Genomic DNA, 22,139 nt, shown 5'->3' on the forward strand with positions numbered 1-22,139 from the left:
ATTCTCCACCTGTGGTGCGTTCCCCAGAAGAGTCCATTTTAGTTTTAAAATTCCTGGACATCCTTCCAGTTACCACTGACAATATTTGAATGTGGACTAAAAAGATCCTGCCCTAGTGAAACCAAAATATCTGATGATAATGGAAACAGAATGGCCATCGCAAACAGAATTGAATCCTTTCTGGATCCACCTAGATCAGATCCACATACATGACAACGTTTTGCAATGGGTAGCAAAGGTGACTGTCCCAAGTAAAGGTCACCACCAGATACTGGCCAAACTCTACAAGAGTCATACAGGTTTCCAAGATGAAGCTGCTAGCAAGAAAGTTTGTCTGATGGTCAGGGTTGGATGCCGACATAGCTGCATTGGGGGGCAGTGCCCAGGGGACAAACTTGACATAAGCAGTGGCCCCACATCTGTAGGAATAGCCACGTAACCATGGACTATGCCAGTCCTTTCATGGGCTCAATGTTCCTGGTCATTGTGGATGCCCTTAAAAATGTGGATGTGCATAAAATCCATTCAGCAAATTCAGCGATGATGATTGAGAAGCTGTAAACATTGTTTGCAATACACGGGCACCCAGATGTATTGGTCATGGACAATGGGACATCATTTACCAGCAGTGAATTTGAATATTTCCTGAAATCAAGTGGCATTTGGCACATCAGCACAGCTCCATAACATTTATCATTCAATTATCTGGTGGAAAGTGCAGTCCAAATGTTGAAGACAGGATTAAAGAAGCAGCATACAACATTACTTGATACCAAACTGTACCAGTTCCTGTTTGCTTATAGGACCACCACACATGTAACAACAAAGATAACTCCATCACAGTTGCTGATGAAGAGAAGACTCTGCACCAAGTTAAACCTGATATTCCCAGACCTGGTGGATGGGCGGGGGTGAAATGGCAGCTGGAACGCCTCCTCTAAGTAAAAGAGAATTTAATTCAGGGGATGAAGTTTGCTGATGGAAACGGCCCATCAGGTTGATGCGAAGTCAGGTCCTGCCACTTAGAAAGTTCGGGTAGGTGATACAGTCCTGAACAAACATGTGGATCATCTGAAAGCTGTTACCTTGCAAATGGGACAGGAGCAAAACATATCTGGCCCCTTAGAACAGCCAGAAGGCCTGTCAGAAAAGTAAGATTTTCTGTCTCCCGTCTAGTGTCGAGAAAACCTCAGAGTCAGAGATGGATGCAGCCTCGATACCGTTATTGCCGTAAGAGGAAGAAATCCTCTCGAGGCACTCCAGATGCAAGAGACAGGCTATAGTTCATTATACGCCATTCATGTCAGATAAACCAGACCGAGGGCGAAGATGATACAAGAGAGAGACCAGGCTACATCCCCAGATTTAGCAAGGTAAGGGATGCAGTGATTGGAACCAGCTGGATTGTATTGACTATGAGATCCTTGTGGAGATGGTTTAGAGAACATGTTGACATGCGAGAGGTCCAGTGTTCAAATCCTGGACTAGCCCTCATTTCTTATAACCAGCAGAATTAGAATCACATCAGTTCAGGGGACTGACTCCGAGCTGGCTGGCCACAGCCAGTGTACTATGCATATGTAAATAAAAGGTTGCCTTGATTATGGGTATGTTCGCCAAGGAATTTGATTTGCAGATGTTTTGTATGCTGTCTAGGTGACACCTTCAGTGTTTTGGAGCCTCCTGTAAAGCGCTGCTGTGCTGTCTCTTCTGGAATTTATTTGGTTCTATTCCTGTTGCTTCAGGTTGCTCGATGTAGTGGCCAGTATATTGGGTCCAGGTCTGTGGTTTTGTTGATGGAGTCCATGGATGAGTGCCATGTCTCTAGAAATTCTCTGGCTGTCCTCTGTTTAGCTTGTCCTATGATTGTTGTGTTATGCCAGTTGAATTTGAAGTCCTCGTCATCTATGTATATGGCTACTAGGGACATCTGGTCATGGTATTTAGTGGCTAGCTAGTGTTCGTGGATGCGGATTGCTAATTGTTTGTGTGTTTGTCTTATGTTTCATGCAGTCTTTGCATGGAATCTTGGAAATTACGTTTGTCTTGCACATGATGGGTATAGAGTCTTTTGTTCTGGTGAGCTGCTGTCTGAGCGTGGCTATTGGTTTATGGGCTCTCATGAATCCAAGTGGTCGGACAAGTTTGGCCATCAGTTCAGAGATGTTTTTAAATAAGGTAGCGTGGTTACTGTGTTGGGTTGTGGCATGTCCTCGCCATGTTGTTTGTATGTTAGGCATACGAAGATGAAGTTGTTGGCATATCTGTTCTTGGTGAAGACTCTGTAGAGGTGTTGTTCTTCTCTTTGCATGTCGGGAGTGCTGCAGTGTGTTGTAATTTTTTTGGACAGGGACCTAATGCAGCTTCTGTGTGTATTTGGGTGGTTACTGTTGTAGTTGAGGATCTGGTCCCTGTGTATGGCTTTTCTATACACTTTTGTGGCACATTCACTGTTCGGTATTCTTTCTACCATCACATCCAGGAATGGGAGAGGATTGTTGGTTTCCTTCTCTCTCGTAAATCTGATATCTGTGAGCACGGTGTTGATAATCCGATGTATGTTCTTAATTTCTGTTCTCTTAATAATTATGAAATCACAGGAATTTCTGGACAACACCAGGAACATAAACATAGACAAGGACGAAGCAATGGTCTCATTCGATGTAACAGCACTGTTCACTTCAATTAACAAAACTCTAGCCAGAGAGACAATAGCCAACCTCCTGGACAAACAGAACAGACAACATGATGGGTAAGCTATCAACAAGGACTGCATGCTCAAACCTGTGCTTGACGACACACTTCACATTCAGCAACCGAATATATGAACAGATCAATGGAACACCTATGGGCTCGCCCATCTCTGGGCTCATAGCAGAAGCAGTGATGCAAAGACTGGAACACACAGCCCTCCCACAAATTTGACCCAACTCTGGATCAGTTACGTGGGTGATACTTTTGTAATTATTAAGAGAACAGAAATCGAGAACACACAACGGATTATTAACACCATGCTCACAGGGATCAGATTTATGAAAGAGGAGAAAACCAACAATCAACTCCCATTCCTGGATGAGATAGTAGGAAGAACATAGAATGGTGAACGCACCGCAAAAGTGTACACAAAAGCCACACACACTGACCAGATCCTGAACCACAACAGCAACTCTCAAACACACACAAGAGAAGCTGCATGAGGACCCGGTTCAAAAGGGCTACAACACACTGCAGCACTCTTGACCCGCAAAGAGAAGAACACCTCCACAGAGTCGTCAGCAAGAACAGATATCCCTGCAACTTCATTCACAGATTCCTAACAAATATCACGACCCAACACACTAACCACTCTACCTTATATTAAAAAAGTCTCAGAATTGACAGCCAGATTTCTCTGACCACTTGGATTGACAGCCCATATACCAACAGCCATACTCAAGACAACTCACCAGAACAAAAGACCCTATATCCATCATGTGCAAGACAATTGTAAGTTAGAAGATTCCGTGCAAAAACTGCACAAACACTATACAGGACAAACAGACAATCAACAATCTGCATCCACGAACACCAAGTAGCCATTAAACACCACGATTATCTGTCCCTAGCAGCCACATACATAGCTGACAAGGACCATAAATTCGACTGGGTCAACACAATGATCATAGAACAAACTAAACAGAGGACAATCAGAGAATTTCTACAGGCATGGCACTCATCCACGAACTCCATGAACAAACACATACACCTAGACCACATATACTACAACAAAAAACGAGACCAGCAACCAGAAGCAGCAGTACCGGAACCAAATAAATTCCAGAAGAGACAGTACAGCAGCGCTTCACAGGTGGGTCCAAAGGACTGAAAATGTCAACAAGACAGGGGACGAAACATCTACAAATCAACTTCCTAGCTCGGCAAACATCCCCACAACCACATCAACCAACACTTGAGCTTCAAATCTTTACGCAAATCTCAAAAGGGTAATTTGGTGATTGGATACCAGCCTCTGTGCAGTCATTTCAGGTCCTAAAAGCAGAACATTGGTAGTCAGTGTGATGGAGGAGGAATTTGGCACACTTGCCTTAATCGATCAGAGCACTGAGGATTTGGAACATCATGTTGTGGCTATATAAGACATTGGTAAGGCCATGTTTGGTGTACAGCATACAATTCTGGTTGTCCTCCTGCAGGGTAGGATGTTATTAAACTGGAAAAGGGACAAAAAAATTTACAAGAATATTACAAAAACTGGGAAACTTGTTTGTAAGGAGGGGCTGGATAGGCTGGAACTTTTCTCCCTGGACCATAGGAGGCTGAGGGGTAGTCTTAGAGGTTTATAAAATCATGAGGGGCATAAATAAGGTGAATCGACAAGGTATTTTCCCTAGGGTCGGGGAGTCCAAAACTAGAGGGCATAGGTTTAAGATGAGATGGGAAAGATTTAAAAGGAATCTGAGGGGCAACTGTTTTTCACAGAGCTCACATGTATATGGAACAAATTGCCAGAGGAAGTGGTAGCATTGGGTATAATTACAACATTTAAAACACATTTGGACAGGTACATGAATAGGAAAGGTTCAGAGGGATTTGGGCCAAAGGCAGGCAAAGGGGATTAGTTCATATAGGAATCTTGGTCAGCATGGACAAGTTGGGCCAAAGGGCCTGATGCTGGGTTGTATTACTCTATAACCGGACAAGGTGAATACAAGAATGCTATTCCTAATGACTGGGAAGTCCAGAACCAGGTATCACAGTTTAAGGACACATGGTAGGCTATGGGGAAACGATAGCGGTATTATCAAGTCCACACCGACTGTCTGAAGAGTAACCCACCCAGACCAGTGTCCCTCTGACTAATGCATCTAACACCATGGGCAATTTAGAATGGCCAATTCACCCGACCTGCACATCTTTGTGACTGTGGGAGGAAACCAGAGCACCTGGAGGAAACCCATGCAGACATGGGGAGAATGTGCAAACTCCACACAGTCAGCCGAGGCTGGAATCAAACCCACTCCATGGTGCTGTGAGGCAGCAGTGCTAACCACTGAGCTACCATGCCGCACCAATTCAAAAAGATTTCAAACAGATTTAGCAACTCAAGTCTTGGCATCCCTAAGGCTCTGTGGGTCATCAGGAGCAGAACTGTACTCCAGCACAATCCGTAACCCCAGCACATCTCCCACTCAACCATTATCATCAAGCAAAGGGATCAACCCTGGTTCAATGGAGTGTGCAGGATGGCATGCCAGGAGAAGTACCAAGTATACCTGGAAATAACGTATCCACCTGGTGAAGCTACCAAGCATGACTACTTGCCATCACTATAAACGGCAAATGATAGACAGATTTAAGGAATCCCACAACCAAGGGATCAGATCTAAACTCAGTAATCCTGCCACATCGTCATGAATGGTGGTGGACAATTACAAAAAAACACTGAAGGAAGCAGCTCCAAAAATGTCCCCATCCTTAATGATGGAAGAGCCCAGCGCACTAGCGCAAAAGATAAGGTTTTTGCAGCAATTTCCAGCCAAAAGTGTCAAGTGGATGACCCATCTCAGCCTCCTTCAGTGGGCCCCAACATTACAGAAACGAGCCTTCAGCCAATTCGATTCACTCCATGTGATGTCAAGAAATGGCTGGAAACATTGGATACTGTAAAGATTACGGACCCTTGCAACATTCGAGTAATAGTACCAAAGGCTTATGCTCCCCTAGCAAGCTCTTCCAGTACAGTTACAACAGTGGCATCTACCCGACAATGTGGAAAATTGTCCAGGTATGTCGTGTACATAAAAAAAAGGACAAATCTAAGCAAGCCAATAACACCCCCATCAGTTTACTCTCGATCATCAGTAAAGGGATGGAATGTATCACCAACAGCAATTTCAAGCAGCACCTCCTCAGTAACAACTTGCTCAGTGACGCTCAGTTTGGGTTCCATCAGGGCCACTCAGCTCCTGGCCTCATTATAGCCTTTATTCAAACATGAAGGAAAGAGCTGAATTTTGGAGGTGACATGAGAGTGTCAGCCCTTGAAATCAAGGCTGCATTCAACTGAATGTCGCATCAAAGAGCCTTGCAAAACTGGAATCAAGGAGTATCAGGGTGGAAGCCACTCCACTAACTGGAGTCATACCTGGCATATAAGAAGTTGGACATGAATATTGGAGGTCAGTCATCACAGCTCCGGGACATCTCTGCAGGAGTTCCTCAGGGTAGTGTCTTAGGCCGAATCATCTTCGGCTGCCTCATCAATGACCTTCCCTCCATAAGGTCAGAAGTAGGGATGCTCAAAGATTGCACAATGTTCAGCACCATTTGCAACTCTTCAGATACTGAAGCAGTCCATGTTCAAATGCAACAGGATCTGGACAATATTCAGGCTTTGGCTGACAAGTGGCAAGTAACACACAAATGCCAGGCTATGACCATTATGATTAAAAGACATTATAACCACTCCCCCTTGACATTTAATGGTGTTACTATCACTGAATCCACTACTATCAAAATCCTGAGGTTATCATTGACAGAAACTTAACTGGACTTGTTATATAAACACAGTGGTCACAAGAAAAGGTCATAGGCTAGGAATACTATGGCGAGTAACTCAGCTTCTGACTCCCAAGCCTGTCCACCACCTGCAAGGCACAAATAAGGAGTGTGATGGAATATTCCCCACTTGCTTGGCAATACATCCACAAGCATCCACTCCCACCACCACCGACGCTCAGTAACAGCAGTGTGTACCATCTACAAGATTCACTGCAGAAATTCACCCAAGATCCTCAAAACAGCAGCTTCCAAACCTATGACCACTTCCATCTAGAAGGACAAGTGCAGCACCACCACATTCAAGTTCCCCTCCAAGCCATTCACCATCCTGACTTAGAAATATATCACCATTTCTTCCCTGTCGCTGGATCAAAATCCTGGAATTCCCTCCCCAGTGACATTGTGAGTCAACCCACAGCAAGTGGACTGTAGCAGTTCAAGAAGGCAGATCACCATTACCTTTTCAAAGGGAACTAGGAATGGGCAATAAATGCTGGCTTGCCAGCAATGCCCACATCCAACAAATGAATAAAAGAAATGAGAAGTTTCTTCAGCTAGACAGTGGTGAGCTTTGGAATGCTCTCCGACACAAAGTAGTTGAGGTCAAAACTTGAATGTCTTCTCGGAGGAGTTAAATATAGTTCTTATGGATAAAGGGATCAAAGAGTATGGAACAAACAAAAACAGAGTACTAAGTTGGATGATCAATCAAAATCATATTGAATGGCAGAGTGGGCTTGAAGGGCCACATGACCTATTCCTGCTCCTATTTTCAATGTTTCTGTTTTCTACATTTCTAACGTTTGCTAGATAACCATTAGGATCAAAAGAATCCCGAGGATTCCACAACAAATTCTGAACTAGGGACATTTTAACTGCCTGTTGGAATTCTAAACTTCTCAGTTGTGATTGGTGAACGGGGACTTCACAAAGGTCATGACACATACCTTTCAGGATGTGTCCAGACTCTAAATGTCTGGAGGTCTAATATCCAGGCTATTATTTATTAAACCTATCCTATTTTCAACATAATGCAAGAGAGAAAGTGATGAACAGCCAAATCTTAGCTAGTACCACATTTGCAGCAGTTAGCAATCAACACATGAATTGGTGGCACTTCCAATTTTCAAAATTGTAGTCAAGTATAAGCTGAAGAACCCAAAAGTAACCTAAGTCAATAATACTATTCAATCATTTTTGCAATATATATGTTTAAAATAATTATTTAAAGGCTTGAAGCGTACATACCCATAATGATATGCATTGCTGCAGTACCAGGATGTTTAATTCCATGTACAGAAAATGCCAAGATATTTGTGGAACCTGAAAGATATTAAATATATATTTATGAGCATAAATAATAATCAAAACACATTTATAAATACTGTATATAAATTAACAGTCAATTTAATTATGAAACCTTTCATTATATTTCATGAAGACAGGCAACTAGTTTCACTTGCATTTCAAACATCAGCAGAGATATCATGGGAGAGGGAGGCTGGATGGTTGATCTTCAATTTCCCCCCAAAACTGACATAATTTGCCTGCTCAACACAAATGAAGTCTGGAGCCTAATTTTGACTTAGTCTCAAGCCCCTTGACATTGGTGACTTAATTTTGCTTCTTCAGTTTTGGTGTAGAAGTACACTTTCATAGCCAGATGCTTTAAAGACTTTATGATTAAATTACTTAGTGTGGAAACAAGCCCTACGGCCCAACAAGTCCACACCGACCCTCCGAATAGCAACCCACCCAGACCCCTACATTTACCCCTTCACCTAATACTATGGGCAATTTAGCATGACCAATTCACCTAACCTGCACATTTTTGGACTGTGGGAGGAAACCGGAGCACCCGGAGGAAACCCATGCAGACACGGGGAGAATGTGCAAACTCCAAACAGACAGTTGCCTGAGGCGGGAATTGAACACCAGTCTCAGGCGCTATGAAGCAGCAGTGCTAACCACTGTGCCACCGTGCTGCCCATAAAGCAATCACCAACCCTGACATGGCACTGCAAACGTCGCTGGTTTGCCCAACTCAGCACTACACTTGGTCAGTGTGGGGACTGAACCCATGACTTTGGCATTATTAGCACCACGCTCAAATCAGCAGAGCTACCCGCCCAATGCCCAGCAGAGCTACCCGCCCAATGCATGTTACCAGGCAAATCAAAAATTAATAAAAGTATTTATCAATAGCCAAATAAAGAAACTGAAAGAATTGCGAATGTTAGAAATCAGAAGCAAAAATGCAAATTTCTGTAAAAAGTCAGGTCTGGCAGCTTCTGTGGAAAGAAATCAGAGTTTACCGTTAACTCTGATTTCTCTCCACAGGTGCTGCCAGACATAAGTTTTTCCAGCAATTTCTGTTTTTGTATCAACAACTAAAATGTGCTAAGTTTAATTTTACTGCATTACTTTGTCAGGTGTCAGTTAGCTCAGTTGGTTGAATTGCCAGAAAATGATCCCAACAGTGTGGGTTCAATTCCTGCATTGGCTGAGGTTACCATGAAGTACTGTCCCCTTGCCTGAGGTGTGTGGCCCTCAGGTTTAACCATCATCAGTTGTCTCTCTATAATGAGAGCAGCCCTATGGTCTGACAAAACTATAGTAACTTTACTTGATTCTGTTCCATGATCATCCATTTACTTACATTTTTTCTTTTCTAATTTAATTTAATTCAAATCTATTTTTAAAATGTATTTAATTAAATAAACTATTAAGTGAAAACTAAGTGTCATTGAAAGACATATTTTGTTTTGTTTCCCTCTTTGGCTGACTCAATACACATTGAAATCCTGAAGACTATGAAGAAGTTTGCATTTTTAAAAAATCCTAAATAGTTTGAACTTTTCTTAAGTCACCCTTAGAATTCAAAACATGTCTATTGAAAATTTGACAATGACCTCCTAGTACCAACATTGATTATCTCACAGACCCATAATACTTCAACTTCCTTTTTCTAAGAACACAAAGGTGCAGCATGAGGCTCTATCTTGGTTACTTATTCTAGCCATAAAGTAATCACTGAAAACTTCAGAAGTATCCCTGAAGTTCTTCTGAAACTTTTTTTTTAATTGGTAAAATCAAATTTGAATCCAGAATTATAAAACTGTCACTGTACTTTTCATATGGGCAAAGAAATTTGCCATGTAGTATAGTTGAACAATTTTACATTTATACAATTTGACAACAGAAAACTGGTTTGGGAACATCAATCTAAATATAAATATCATTATAAATATATTTGTTGCCACTTTGCTATAGCTAATTGTTTTTAGTGCCAATATCATGCTGTTTCACTTCGTAAAATTACTGTTTGTGCTAAAGACACAAATTGACAATCTTGATGTTGGTTTTAAACAAATTGCTTAAGTGCATGAACAAATTTAGAGACTTCAAGGTTCAAATACATAATTCGCTAAAGTTACAGGTTGAGGCCATAAGTAAGGTTATTGGCATTATTCATTTTATAAATGAGTCATGGGCAGATTCTTAAACAAGCTATCACCTTTTTTCAAAAAGATCTCCTGCACCCTGTTCCACTGAAGTACTTGATGGCTGCAATGAACATCTGCACCATTGGGAAGGAGATGTCTGCTGCTGGTATGACACTAACCTGGGACCAGGAAAACACCAGATCTTAGGTCACAGGTGAGAAGGGAAATTAATTGGTTGGTGGATGGGTGACGAGAGGGGAAGAGCAACATGGGCAAGGGTGGCTTTCAGCAGAACCACCCCTCCCCCAGACAAAGATTTAGTATTACTCCCATGTCTTTTGTGGAAATGCAATACAAACATTAGGAATATTTTTAATTACTCTAAACATATAAACTGTCTTTTTTCATGTGAACTTTATAAAAATATTAAAAATAGATATTCCACATTTGGAAAACAGACAATCTGCATGCAACTTTATTTTATTTTGGTTGCTGAAATATAATTATTTCCATATTGCGCTCAATGCTTCATTGGACAAACTGGGAATTTAACAAAGTCTAAAAATGCTGAATGACTAATGCGCCTACAAATAGCCTACAGATATTCTGTGCCCCAACAAAATGACACTATAGATATTTGTCAGTCTTTTGGTTCTCTGGGAATCTCCATTTGTCACTTCTTAAAAAAAATGCTGGTCCTACCTGGGCATGCTCCACAACTGTGTTAGAGAGGGTGAAGAGCTTGGGCATGGAAGAGATGGGCATTTAATTTTATATTCATGCCACTGTGAACATTCTCAGAGCAGCAAAGAGTGACACTGCTCAACATGGGTGCTGATAAATTAATTAATATATTCATTATAAATAAAATCTAATTGCACCAATTTCTCTCAGCAGCAAAAGATAAGCTGATACCAAAACACAAGACACAATGGGATCTCATTCATTTTCTCCCATTTGATGGCAATCTTTTCAGCTAAAATTATGGCAAGATTAAATTGAAGACTAAGATTTTAATAGCTCAGGTAAAGCATGACTAATGATTGTATCAAGCAGAAATTGTTTAAAAAAATTGTCCTTGGAAGTGCGAGCACTTCTGCAGAACAATTAACTTAATTAACCAGACACATGCATATTCATAAGGCTGTTAATGTCTCCCTTTTCAAGCTGATAAATGTGTTGTAATGACTTTCTATTCAAGCATATCTGAAACTCTTCTAAAAACTAACTTAATACTAGCAGTTTAAATTAGGTTATTTCTCTTAATTTTCAGTCAAAAGTCTTAATTTCTCAATTTTCAGTCAGAACTAAGCAATATTTTGCCCACAAAATTAATTGGTAAGTAAACAGTTGTGCAGTTGTAAGCTAAGAAATGTGTAAACTTTGAAGTTCACAGCCTGAAATACATAAATTCTTATAGTAGGTTGCTGCACATTGATTCATAAAACTTTTAATTTGTTGTCACCCTTAAACACAATGTATCTTAATTTTCTTTGCTTGCATGTCTATATGTCACCGGTAAGATTTTTGGTTTGCAGATCTCAAAAATATTTCCTTTCAAATTTGATTTAGTAAAATGTTAATGAAAAAAGATTTAAGCTTTATTATTTGAATCAGTTGACATTTTTAGGCTATTATAACATAACATCTAAATTTAACATTTAAGCTGAAATGTTGCATTTAATGCTCTGTTATATACACAGTGCTTTTGCATTCTAGTTAATAATAAATGTTACATATGCAGATGTAATAAAAGGTGTCTATAATAACCGAGGCAGCCACCACAATCATGTACGAACTTATCAGAAATTATACTTGCAGCTGCACATCCTGATACTACAACACTTTCTTCAACTGAAAGAATAATTTTCCAGTAATCAACTTAATTTTGTTGATTATATGTGGTAATACAATTAAATGTCTGATGTTTGTATATTCTGACACATTTTATCTTCCCACAGTATCACATAGCAAAGTGTATGTGAAATTTGCATTTGATAGCCTCAAATATTATACTCACATAAGGATCACATATTATTAACTGGACAATGCTAATTACCTGAAATATTATTAAGGAAGAAAGAAGACTTGACTGATGCAATCGGTTATTGACAGTTCAGAGGCATGGCCATCCTCTAAATTCCCATGTTATTTAGGGTGGATGAATGAGCAAATGGTTATTCAAGGGTTCAAATTTACCCACTTACCATTTTACCGTTTTGTACAGGCGATACATATGAAATGTTGGAGTGGAGAGTGCAATTAATTCATGTGGATTTTACAGGCAAAAGCTAAAAGCCAACATATATTTTAATGCCTGTATCAGTTTAGATAGGTAGCTGAGCCACAAAGAAGAATACAGCAAAAATTTTTAAGTTGTATAGTCTTGTATTAGAGAAAAAATATCTATAATTATATATATATAATTATAGATATTTATAGATAAAATTATAGATACATATATATATATATATATATATATAATATATCAACATATATATATAGCAGTACTATGAAACATTCGAAACAGTATTAGGACTCACCCAACGTTTAGTGAGTTACAAATACAAATATCAGTATGAGAATAAGACACTGTGATCATAATGAAATTGTGGCTCAAATTAAGAGGACTGGGCACTTAAATACAAGGAAATGAAGTGTTCAGAAAAAAGTGAGAAGAAAAATGGAGTTAAGGTGGCATATTTATTAGGGAAGACATTGTATAATGATAAAGAGAGTTTTCCTCAAGGGGGCAAGGTCAGACTCCACTTGGTTGGAGCTAAGAAGCAAAAAAGCTAAGACTTCAGGCATTTCATGTAAAATTCCATAATTGTTAGCTCCAAGGGATCCTGAGTTTCCTGGGTTTGCAGTCTCCTCTCCTTTTGGTGAATGGTCACCCATAGGGTGAACGGAGTGCAATGGTGAGCAGTAACTGGAGGATTCTGGGAGAAGTTGGCTCACTCAATGTAAGTAAGGAGAGAATCATGGAGGACCCAGTGCTCGACAGGAGGAATAGCATCCAGAGGGCAAGGGTAAGAAGCAACTGAAGAGAATTATGGGAAGACACTCTTTGGTCTGCCCAAAACATGTTGGTCTTCCAGAGCAAAGAGTTGACCACAGCCGAGTGCCGCGGACTGGCACATTCCAAGGTCCAGGACTGCGAGTTGAGGGACGCACTAAAACCTGGGGCAGCTGTCACCAAAGTACAGTGGGGAAAGACCATCATCTGAGGTCTTTCAGCCAAAGTACAATGGTAGTCCATTCAGTTACTGGATCCTCCTAGTGTCACAAACACATATAAATATACTTTCATAAAGAAAGAAATGCATTTGGTTTATTTGGTATACATATGTAAAGACAATATAGAATTGAAGAGCTCTACTGACTATAAATGTATATACAAAGGCTATGGCACAGGTAGTACTTTTTTAATGAATAAAGTAGGTTTGTGAAATAAAAAAAACATTCTGGGAGAAGTTGGCTCAGGTACTGCAACTGAGAAGAGGATTGTGGAAAACCAGGTGTCAAAAAACAGTGAAGCCCCAAACATTTACATTTCTGTAGTGTTTACCTCCCTCTCTGCTCCGTGCACCACAAGAGAGTGGGGCATTAGAAAATTGTTTGTGGCTTAGAAACAGCAGAATCTCAGCAGTGCATATCATCTTGACCAGTAATGATGATAGGTACTCTGGGAAAGCTTGTGGTGCATGTGGCATGTAAAGTGCGGAAAGCTTTGGATCGACAAGATATCCAGGACAGTCACATCTGCAGGAAATGCCAGAGGATAGCAGTCCTTAAACAACTCTGTCTAATTTGGAGCAGCGATTCTCCTCATTGGGCACCATACAACGAGGAGACAGCTTTCTAGAATAGTCTTACTTGATAGTGGACACTCCACGTCATGATAAGCAGGCAGGAGGAATGTAGAGAAGCCAGGTGAATTTGCCAAAAAGAAAATAAAATCAAGTCCAAAAAACCCAGAACTCTTTGGAGCCATCTAACAGGAATAAAATTTTATTTACTGAGCAAATATACTATGTCGGGTGTGGATGACTCGAGAGAAAGCCACAGTACCATGGTGCCGAAGGCTTTTCTGGGGGAAAATACAGAGAGACTGATAGGCAGATTAGTAAGATAGTAGTAGGTGATTCATTCGCAAGATGGTGATTCACAAGTGGGTGACTGAATAGTTCAAGGGATAGACAGGCTAGTTTGCAGCTGAGATAGTGAGTCCTGTATGGTCTGTCGCCTCCCAAGTGCAAGGATTTGGGATGTAACAAAGTAGTTGGATAAACTTCTGGAAAGAGAGGGTGAACAATCAATGGTTGTGAATCATATAGAAGCAAATATCATAGGGAGGGATGAATTGAAGGACTTGCAGGATCAGTTTTAAGAGTCAGTGAGTGAAACACAGGTCGTCCAGGATAGCTCGTCAGAAATACTATGTCTGCCATAGCCTTTACCATTTAAGCAAAGACAAATCACGGAGTTAAATGTGTGCCTTGAAAGATGGTGTACAACGGAGAGGTTTCGAATATTGGGTGACTGGGATCACTTTTGAGAAGGGAGAAACCTACACAGAAGAAATGGGCTTCACCTGAGCAGAAAAAGAACTAATCTTCTGGCTGATAAATAGTGTTATGAGGGTGGATTTAAACTTGCAAGGCAGTTGACTAATGCTCCTAGTTTTGGAATTACCAGAAAGGGCAAAAGACAGAAGATGGGGAACAAGGAAAACTTCATTGTTTACAGTAAACAACAAAATGGTCATCTTCCAAAGGGTGAGGTTAAACTCTATGCATACAAATGCATGGAGTATAATGACCAATACTGGGGAATAAAAAGCAGAAATTACTCTAGTAGCTTTGACAGAAATTTGATTTGATTTATTGTAGTCACATGTACATAGGTACAATGGAAAGTTGTGTTTTAGTTTGTTTTGCAGTACAGGCAAATCATAGCAAACAAGGACACATAGATCATAGGGTGCTCAGACAGATCACGGCATAAAAGTTTACGGCTGCACAAGAAGTGCACAAAGCAAGATCAACATTAGAAAGATCAACATTTTCTGACATTAGAGAGATCCATTCAGCAGTTTAATAACAGCAGTGAAGAAGCTGTTCTTGAACCTGTTGGTACGTGTTTAAGCTTCTGTATCTTTTGCCTGATGGAAATGTGGCTCAAGCTAGAACAGGACTGGATACTTAACATCCCAGATTATAAAGCTTTTAGTAGCGATAGGATAGGCAAAGAAAAAAAAACGAGAAAGTGCAGCAGTTTTCTCAAAGATTAGTTTAATTGCTCTTGAACAAGATGCAGTTCCTGAAATAGCATCTATATAGTTGGAAGTGAGAAACATGAAGGATCTTGTAGGGTATTCATTATTGATCTTCAAATATTGGAGAGGAGTAGAAGGTAGAATTTGAAGGCAAATTATCTGCAAGACAAGTAGGGCTTTAAAAGTTTGTGATTTCAATAACCCAGGGGAGACTGGGAAAAAGATAGCATGTGGAGCATGGAAGGGGAGAAATTCCTGCAACGTGCATAGGAGAACTTTCTGGAACATTTCCAATCCTATCAAGGAGGGAGCTATACTGGATCTGGTTCTAGGAAATGAGGCAGGCCAAGTGGAGAACCTCAAAGTTGGGGAGCATTTGGGAAATAGTGATCATAATATGATAAAATCCAATATTAAGTTGGAAAAAGATTAAAATCAGTCAAGGATTATGATCCCAAGATGAAAAACAGTAGGTTCAGTGGTCTAAAGTTGAACTGGAGCAAGCTGATTGAAAAGAAAGTATTTTGGTGGATAAAACAGTGGATGAAAAAAATCAGAGATTTTCAAAATAGAGATGAATAGGGTGCAAGCTAGGCTCATACTTATGAGAAATAAATATGAGGTATCCAAAACTTCAATACCCAGGATGCTTAAAGATATTGAAGAGAAAATAAGGAAGAAGGCATAGGAGGCACACTGGAAAATAACAGCAATAGAAATCAGGAAGAGTATCTCAAATGCAGGAAAGAGGCTAATCCTGGGAAAAGGAAGGCTAAAGGAACCTCGAGGGAAGGATGGCAGACTGTGCTAAAACAAATAGTAAAATGTTCATCAAATATCAATAGTAAAAGATTAGTGAAGGATAGAGTAGGGCCAATAAAGAACAAGCAGAGTAAGCTGCTCACTAAGCAAAGGATATGGCAGAGGTACTAAATGAGTATCTTGCTTCTGTCTTTACCAAATTAGAAAATGGTGACAATAATCTAATTGAAAATATGGATGTTGAGCAACTAAGCAATATAGTAAAAGATAAAGAAGAGGTGCTAAAAAGGCTGGCAGCATTCCAGGTAATCACCAGGCCTGGATGAAATGCATCCTAGATTGCTCAGAGAGGTAAGAGAGAAAATTGAGGATCCATTGACAGAAATTTTACAAGCTTCTCTGAACACAGGATTAGTCCCTGGGACTGGAGGATTACAAATGTGACAGCATTGTTTAAGAAAGGAGTAAAGAAGAAATCAGGAAACGGCAGACCTGTCAGATTGGCATTTATAGTGGGAAAACTAATGGAGGCCATAAAACGGGATCAGGTAAATATACATTTAGAGGGAAAAAAAAATAAGTGAATACTAGATAGTCCACATGGCTTTTCCAAGGGCAGGCCATGTCTGAAAAACTTACTTGAGTTCTTTGACAAGTGAATGAGCATAGTGCTGTGAATGTTGTATATTTGGACTTTCGGTAAGTATTTGATATGGTACTGCAAGGCAGATTGGTTAGCAAATAAATAATGTTAGGATCCTTGCTTTTTATGATTTATACAAGCAATTTGGACAGGATGTTATACATAATACTAAGCTAGGGAGCTGTGTGATGAAGGAGCAGTGCTCTGAAAGCTAGTGCTTCCAAACAAACCTGTTGGACTATATCCTGGTCTTGTGTGATTTTTAAGCTAGGGAGATTAGTGAATTGAGAGGATGATGCTCAGCGGCTTCAGAGGGCATTGACAAGTTGGCCAAATGGACAGATACCTGGCAAATGAATTTCAATGCAAAAAAAGATGGAGTAAGGGCTTTTGGTAGAAGAAACACAGAGAGACAATACAGGCTCAATAGTACAACTTTGAGCTTTAAGTTCATGAAAGGATTCTAGCGGAGATTTGTAACAAACAGATCGTGTTTGATGAATATAATTGGCTTTTTTGATGAAGTAATAAAAAAGGTTAATGAGGGGATTCTGGTGGCTTTTGATTATATGGATTTTCAAAGTGTTTAACAAGATGTAAAAACATTAAAATATAAGAAATAGAAACCTGGCCCCTCAAACCTGCCTTTTTAAAAAAATTCTGGTTTTTGTATCTTCAATTGTTGTTTTGGTTTTTGTATTCAAGATGGCTGTTTTTTTCAAGATGTACTGAAGATAGCATTGGAGAACGATGACTTTATACAGTTTTCACTGTTACCTGTACTTGAGTATTCAGGACAATAAAATCTACTCTTTACTGCTTTACTCTTATTAGGATAAGTTCCAATGTTTATTCAATGCTTCATGCTCCTGAGTGAGAGTTGGCATTGTATGTTTGCCACTGCAACAGTCAGTTGGCTGAAATAAAGGAAACAGAGGATAGGCTTTTCTCAAACTGGAAACGAACAGGCAACTCCATCACATGTTTCGTGTTAACTGATATCAGTTCAGTACACTAGAACTTCCAATGTACAACAGTGGAAATGCCTCTCTCACATCTTCCAGTTTTCACAGTTAAAATAAAAAAGAAGCTACAATACACGCAGTGTCGGCATCATCAGGTCTCTGACCTTTCAACTCGACTAAGAAATCTCAGGAAGAGATGATGGGGTAGTGGCAATATCAAAGCATTGCTAATCCTTAGCCCAAAGCTAATGAATCCCATCATGACAAATAATGAAATTTGAAATCTGGAGTTAAAAGGTAGTCTAATGCCAACCATCTGTCAATTGTCATAAAAACCTATTGGGTTTACTTTTACTCTTCGTTTCAGGGAAGGAAATCTGCCATCTTTATCTGGCTTGGTCAGGTAATTCTTAATTGCTTTCAAAAAAAGTTTAGACAGCTAATCAGTTCAAGCATAACTAGGGATGGACAAAAAAATGGTAGTGTTGCTCACTTGCCAGACAGGAATAAAGACAAAAAAAAATTGATATGTTTTCATTAAAGGGATTCATGGATCCAAGACGCAAAACGTTTCAGTCAAAACATCTCAGACACATATTGTTTGTCACCAAAGATTTTGATGAAACCGAAACATTATTCTTTCAGAACCTTTAGCACATAAACTACATTCTTCTTACTAGCAACACTAAACAGACATTCACAGTTTGGGGGATTGGTAAGACCATAAGATATAGGAGCAAAATGAGGACATTTGGCAAGCTTAATGTGTTCCACCATTTGGTCATGGCTGTTAAGTTTCTCAATCTCATTCTCCTGCCTTTTCCTGTTTTCCCTTGATCTCCCTACTCAAGAACTTATCTATCTCTGTCTTAAATATATTCAATAACTTTGCTTCCACAATTTTCTGTGGCAATGAGTTTCACATATTCATTATCCTCTGGCTGATAATGTAGCAATTGTATTTATATGGCAAGACCAATTGAATCTCTGGTCTATGGTAACCCTCAGATGTTGACAGCAGGGGATTCAGTGATGTAACATCATTTAATGTCAAGGCGTGGTATGTAGATTGTCTCTTACTGGAGATGGTCATAGTCTGGCATTTGTGTGGCACATTTTCAGGAGGAGAGTTTCAAAGGCTCATGACCCTCTGACAGAAAAAAAGATCTTACTCATCTGTTTTAAACGGTGACCCTATTTTTAAACAGTGAGCAGTAATTTATAAGATTAGATTCCCTACAGTATGGAAACAAGCCCTTCAGCCCAACAAGTCCACAGCAACCCTCCAAAGAGTAACTCACCTAGACTCATTCCCATATCCTACATTTACCCTTGACTAATGCACCTAACACTATGGGCAATTTAGCATGGCCAATTCACCTGACCCGCACATCTTTGGATTATGGGAGAAAACCAGAACCCCTGGAGGAAACCCACGTAGACATGGGGAGAAAGGCAACTGTCTGTGTGGAGTTTGCACAAAGACGAGTATTGAACTGGAGTGCCTGGCACTGTGAGCTAGTGATAACCACTGAGCCACCATGCTGCTCAGTGTTTCTACATTCTCCCGTAAGAGAAAACATCTTCACATCAACCCTGTCAAGATCCCTCAAGATCTTCTATGTTTCAATCAAGTCACCTCTTATCCTTCTAAATTTCATTTTGCTGCAAGGATCAGTGCTGGGTGCACTGCTTTTTGTCATTTATATAACTGATTTGGTTGTGAACATAGGAGGTATAGTTAGTAAGTTTGCAGATGACACCAAAATTGGTAGCATAGTGGACAGTGAAGAAAGTTACAATGGGACCATTATCAGATGGGCAAGTTGGCAAGTAGAGTCAGATAGAGTTTAATTTAGGTGCTGCATTTTGGTGGAGCAAACCAGGGCAGGACTTATACACTTAATGGTAAGGTCCTGGGGCGCGTTGGGGTACATAACAAAGAACAAAAATTTACAGCTCAGGAACAGGCTCTTCGGCCCTCCAAGCCTGTGCCAATCAAAATCCACTGTCTAAACCTATCGCCCAATTCCTAACGGACTGTATCCCTCCACTCCCCACCTACTCATGCATCTATCCAGGCACACCTTAAATGCATCTACTATGTCTGCCTCTACTACCTCTGCTGGCAACACGTACCAAGCACCTGCCACCCTCTGTGTTAAGTATTTTCCGCGTGTAACCCCCTTCAACTTTTCTCCTCACACCTTGAATGTGTGACCTCTCGTTATTGAATCCTTTACCCTGGGAAAAAGCTTATCTCTAGCCACCCTGTCTATACCCTTCATGATTTTGTAGACCTCAATCAGGTCCCCCCTCAATCTCCTTTTTTCTAATTAAAACAATCCTAACCTACTCACCTCTCTTCATAGCTAGCACGTTCCATACCAGACAACATCCTCGTAAACCTTCTCTGTCCCCTCCTCAAAGCGTTCACATTGGTAATGCGGCGACCAGAACTGTACATAGTATTCTAAATGTGGATGAATCAAAGTCTTGTACAATTTTAACATGGCTTGCCAGCTCTTCTACTCAATACCCACTCCGATGAAGGCAAGCATATCATATGCCTTCTTGACCACTCTATCCACCTGTGCAGCCACCTTCCGGGTACAATGGACCTGAAATCCTAAATCTCTGTGCTCATCAACTTTTCCCAAAGCTCTTCCGTTTATAGTATAGTTTGCTCTAGAATTAGACCTTCCAAAATGCATTCCCTCACATTTGCCCAGATTGAACTTTATCTACCACATCTCTGCCCAACTCTCCAGTCTATCTATATTCTCCTATATTCTTTGACAATCCCCTATGCTTTCAGCTATTCCACCAATATTCATGTCTTCTGCAAACTTACTGATCACACCAACAATGCCGTCTTCCAGATCATTTAAATATATCACAAACAACAGCGACCCCAGCACTGATCCCTGCGGAACACCACTGGTCACCCTTCTCCATTTCGAGAGACTCCCTTAAACTGCTACTCTTTGTCTCCTGTTGCTCAACCAATTCATTGTTCACTTAGCTAGAACACCCTGCACACACCATGTGACTTCACTTTCTCCATTAGTTTACCATGGGGAACCTTATCGAACATGACATCTACAGCCCTTCCTTCATCTATCAACTTGATCATTTATTCAAAGAACTCTATTAAATTGGTAAGGCACAATCTCCCCCGCACAAAACCATGTTGCCTATCACTGATAAGCCCATTGTCTTCCAAATATAAATAGAGCCTATCCCTCAGTAACTTCTCCAGCAACTTTCCCACCACTGACGTCAGGCTTATTGGTCTGTAGTTACCCGGAATATCCCTACTACCCTTCTTGAACAGGGGGACAACAACTCTCCAGTCCTCTAGCACGTCACCTGTGTTTACGGATGCTACAAAGATCTCTGTCAGGGCCCCAGCTATTTCCTCTCTTGCCTCCCTCAGCAACCTGGGATAGATCCCATCTGGTCCTGGGGATTTGTCCACCTTAATATCCTTTAGTCTATCCAACACATCCTCCCTCCTTATGTCAATGTGATCCAGAGGAAACAAACTCCTATCTCTAGTCTCAGCATTCATCACCTCCCAGTCCTCAGTGAACATGGATGCAAAGTAATCATTGAGAATTTCACCCATTCTCTCGGGTTCGACACACAACCTTCCTTCCTTATCCTTTAGCGGACCAACCCTTTCTCTAGTTACCTTCTTGCCTCTTATATATGAATAAAAGGTTTTGGGATTCTCCCTAATTCTGCTCGCTAAAGTTATTTCAAGATCCCTTTTAGCCTGCTTGATTCCTCATTTAATATTGGCCCTACTCTCCCTATATTCCTCCAAAGCCTGTTCTGTTCCTAGCTGCCTGGACCTTATGTACTCTTCCCTTTTCCTCTTGGCTAGTCACACAATTTCTCCTGTCATCCATGGTTCATGAATCTTGCCTTTCCTGTCCCTTGTTTTCAAAGGGACAGGCATATCCTGCACTGTCTTCAACCTATCTTTGAAAGCCTCCCACATATCAAATGTGAACTTCCCTCCAAATAGCTGTGTCCAATCCACATTTCCCAGCTCCTGTCGAATTTTGATATAATTGGCCTTGGCCCAGTTTAGTACTCTTCCCTTAGGACCGCTCTTGTCTTTGTCTACGAGTATTGTAAAACTTACAGAATTGTGGTCACTATTCCCAAAGAAATTCCCCACTGCAACTTCTACCACCTGGCCTGGCTCATTCCCCAACATCAGGTTCAATATGGTCCCTTCCCTAGTTGGACTACTGACACATACTGCTGTAGAAAACTTTCCTGGATGCTCCTTACAAATTCTGCCCCATCCAGACTTCTGACACTAAGTGTATCCTAATCAATGTTGGGAAAATTAAAATCTCCCATCCCCACCACCCTGTTGCCTCTACATCTTTCCACAGTCTGTTTATCTATTTGTTCTTCTACCTCACACTCACTGTTGGGAGGCTGTCGTATAGCCCCAACAA

The 22,139-nt window shown here is 40.5% G+C and overlaps 1 protein-coding gene across 1 annotated transcript in view; it reads right to left on the minus strand.

Moving 5' to 3' along the window:
- The window catches only part of cerkl (ceramide kinase-like), a 160,173-nt gene that overhangs the window by 13,030 nt on the left and 125,004 nt on the right, over nucleotides 1-22,139 (minus strand). The window contains 1 exon segment of the mRNA XM_060828120.1: nucleotides 7,810-7,884. Coding sequence (XP_060684103.1) covers nucleotides 7,810-7,884 — 75 coding nt within the window.

Source organism: Hemiscyllium ocellatum, chromosome 7 (assembly GCF_020745735.1).
Source record: "Hemiscyllium ocellatum isolate sHemOce1 chromosome 7, sHemOce1.pat.X.cur, whole genome shotgun sequence".
In the NCBI taxonomy this organism is placed as follows: Eukaryota; Metazoa; Chordata; class Chondrichthyes; order Orectolobiformes; family Hemiscylliidae; genus Hemiscyllium; species Hemiscyllium ocellatum.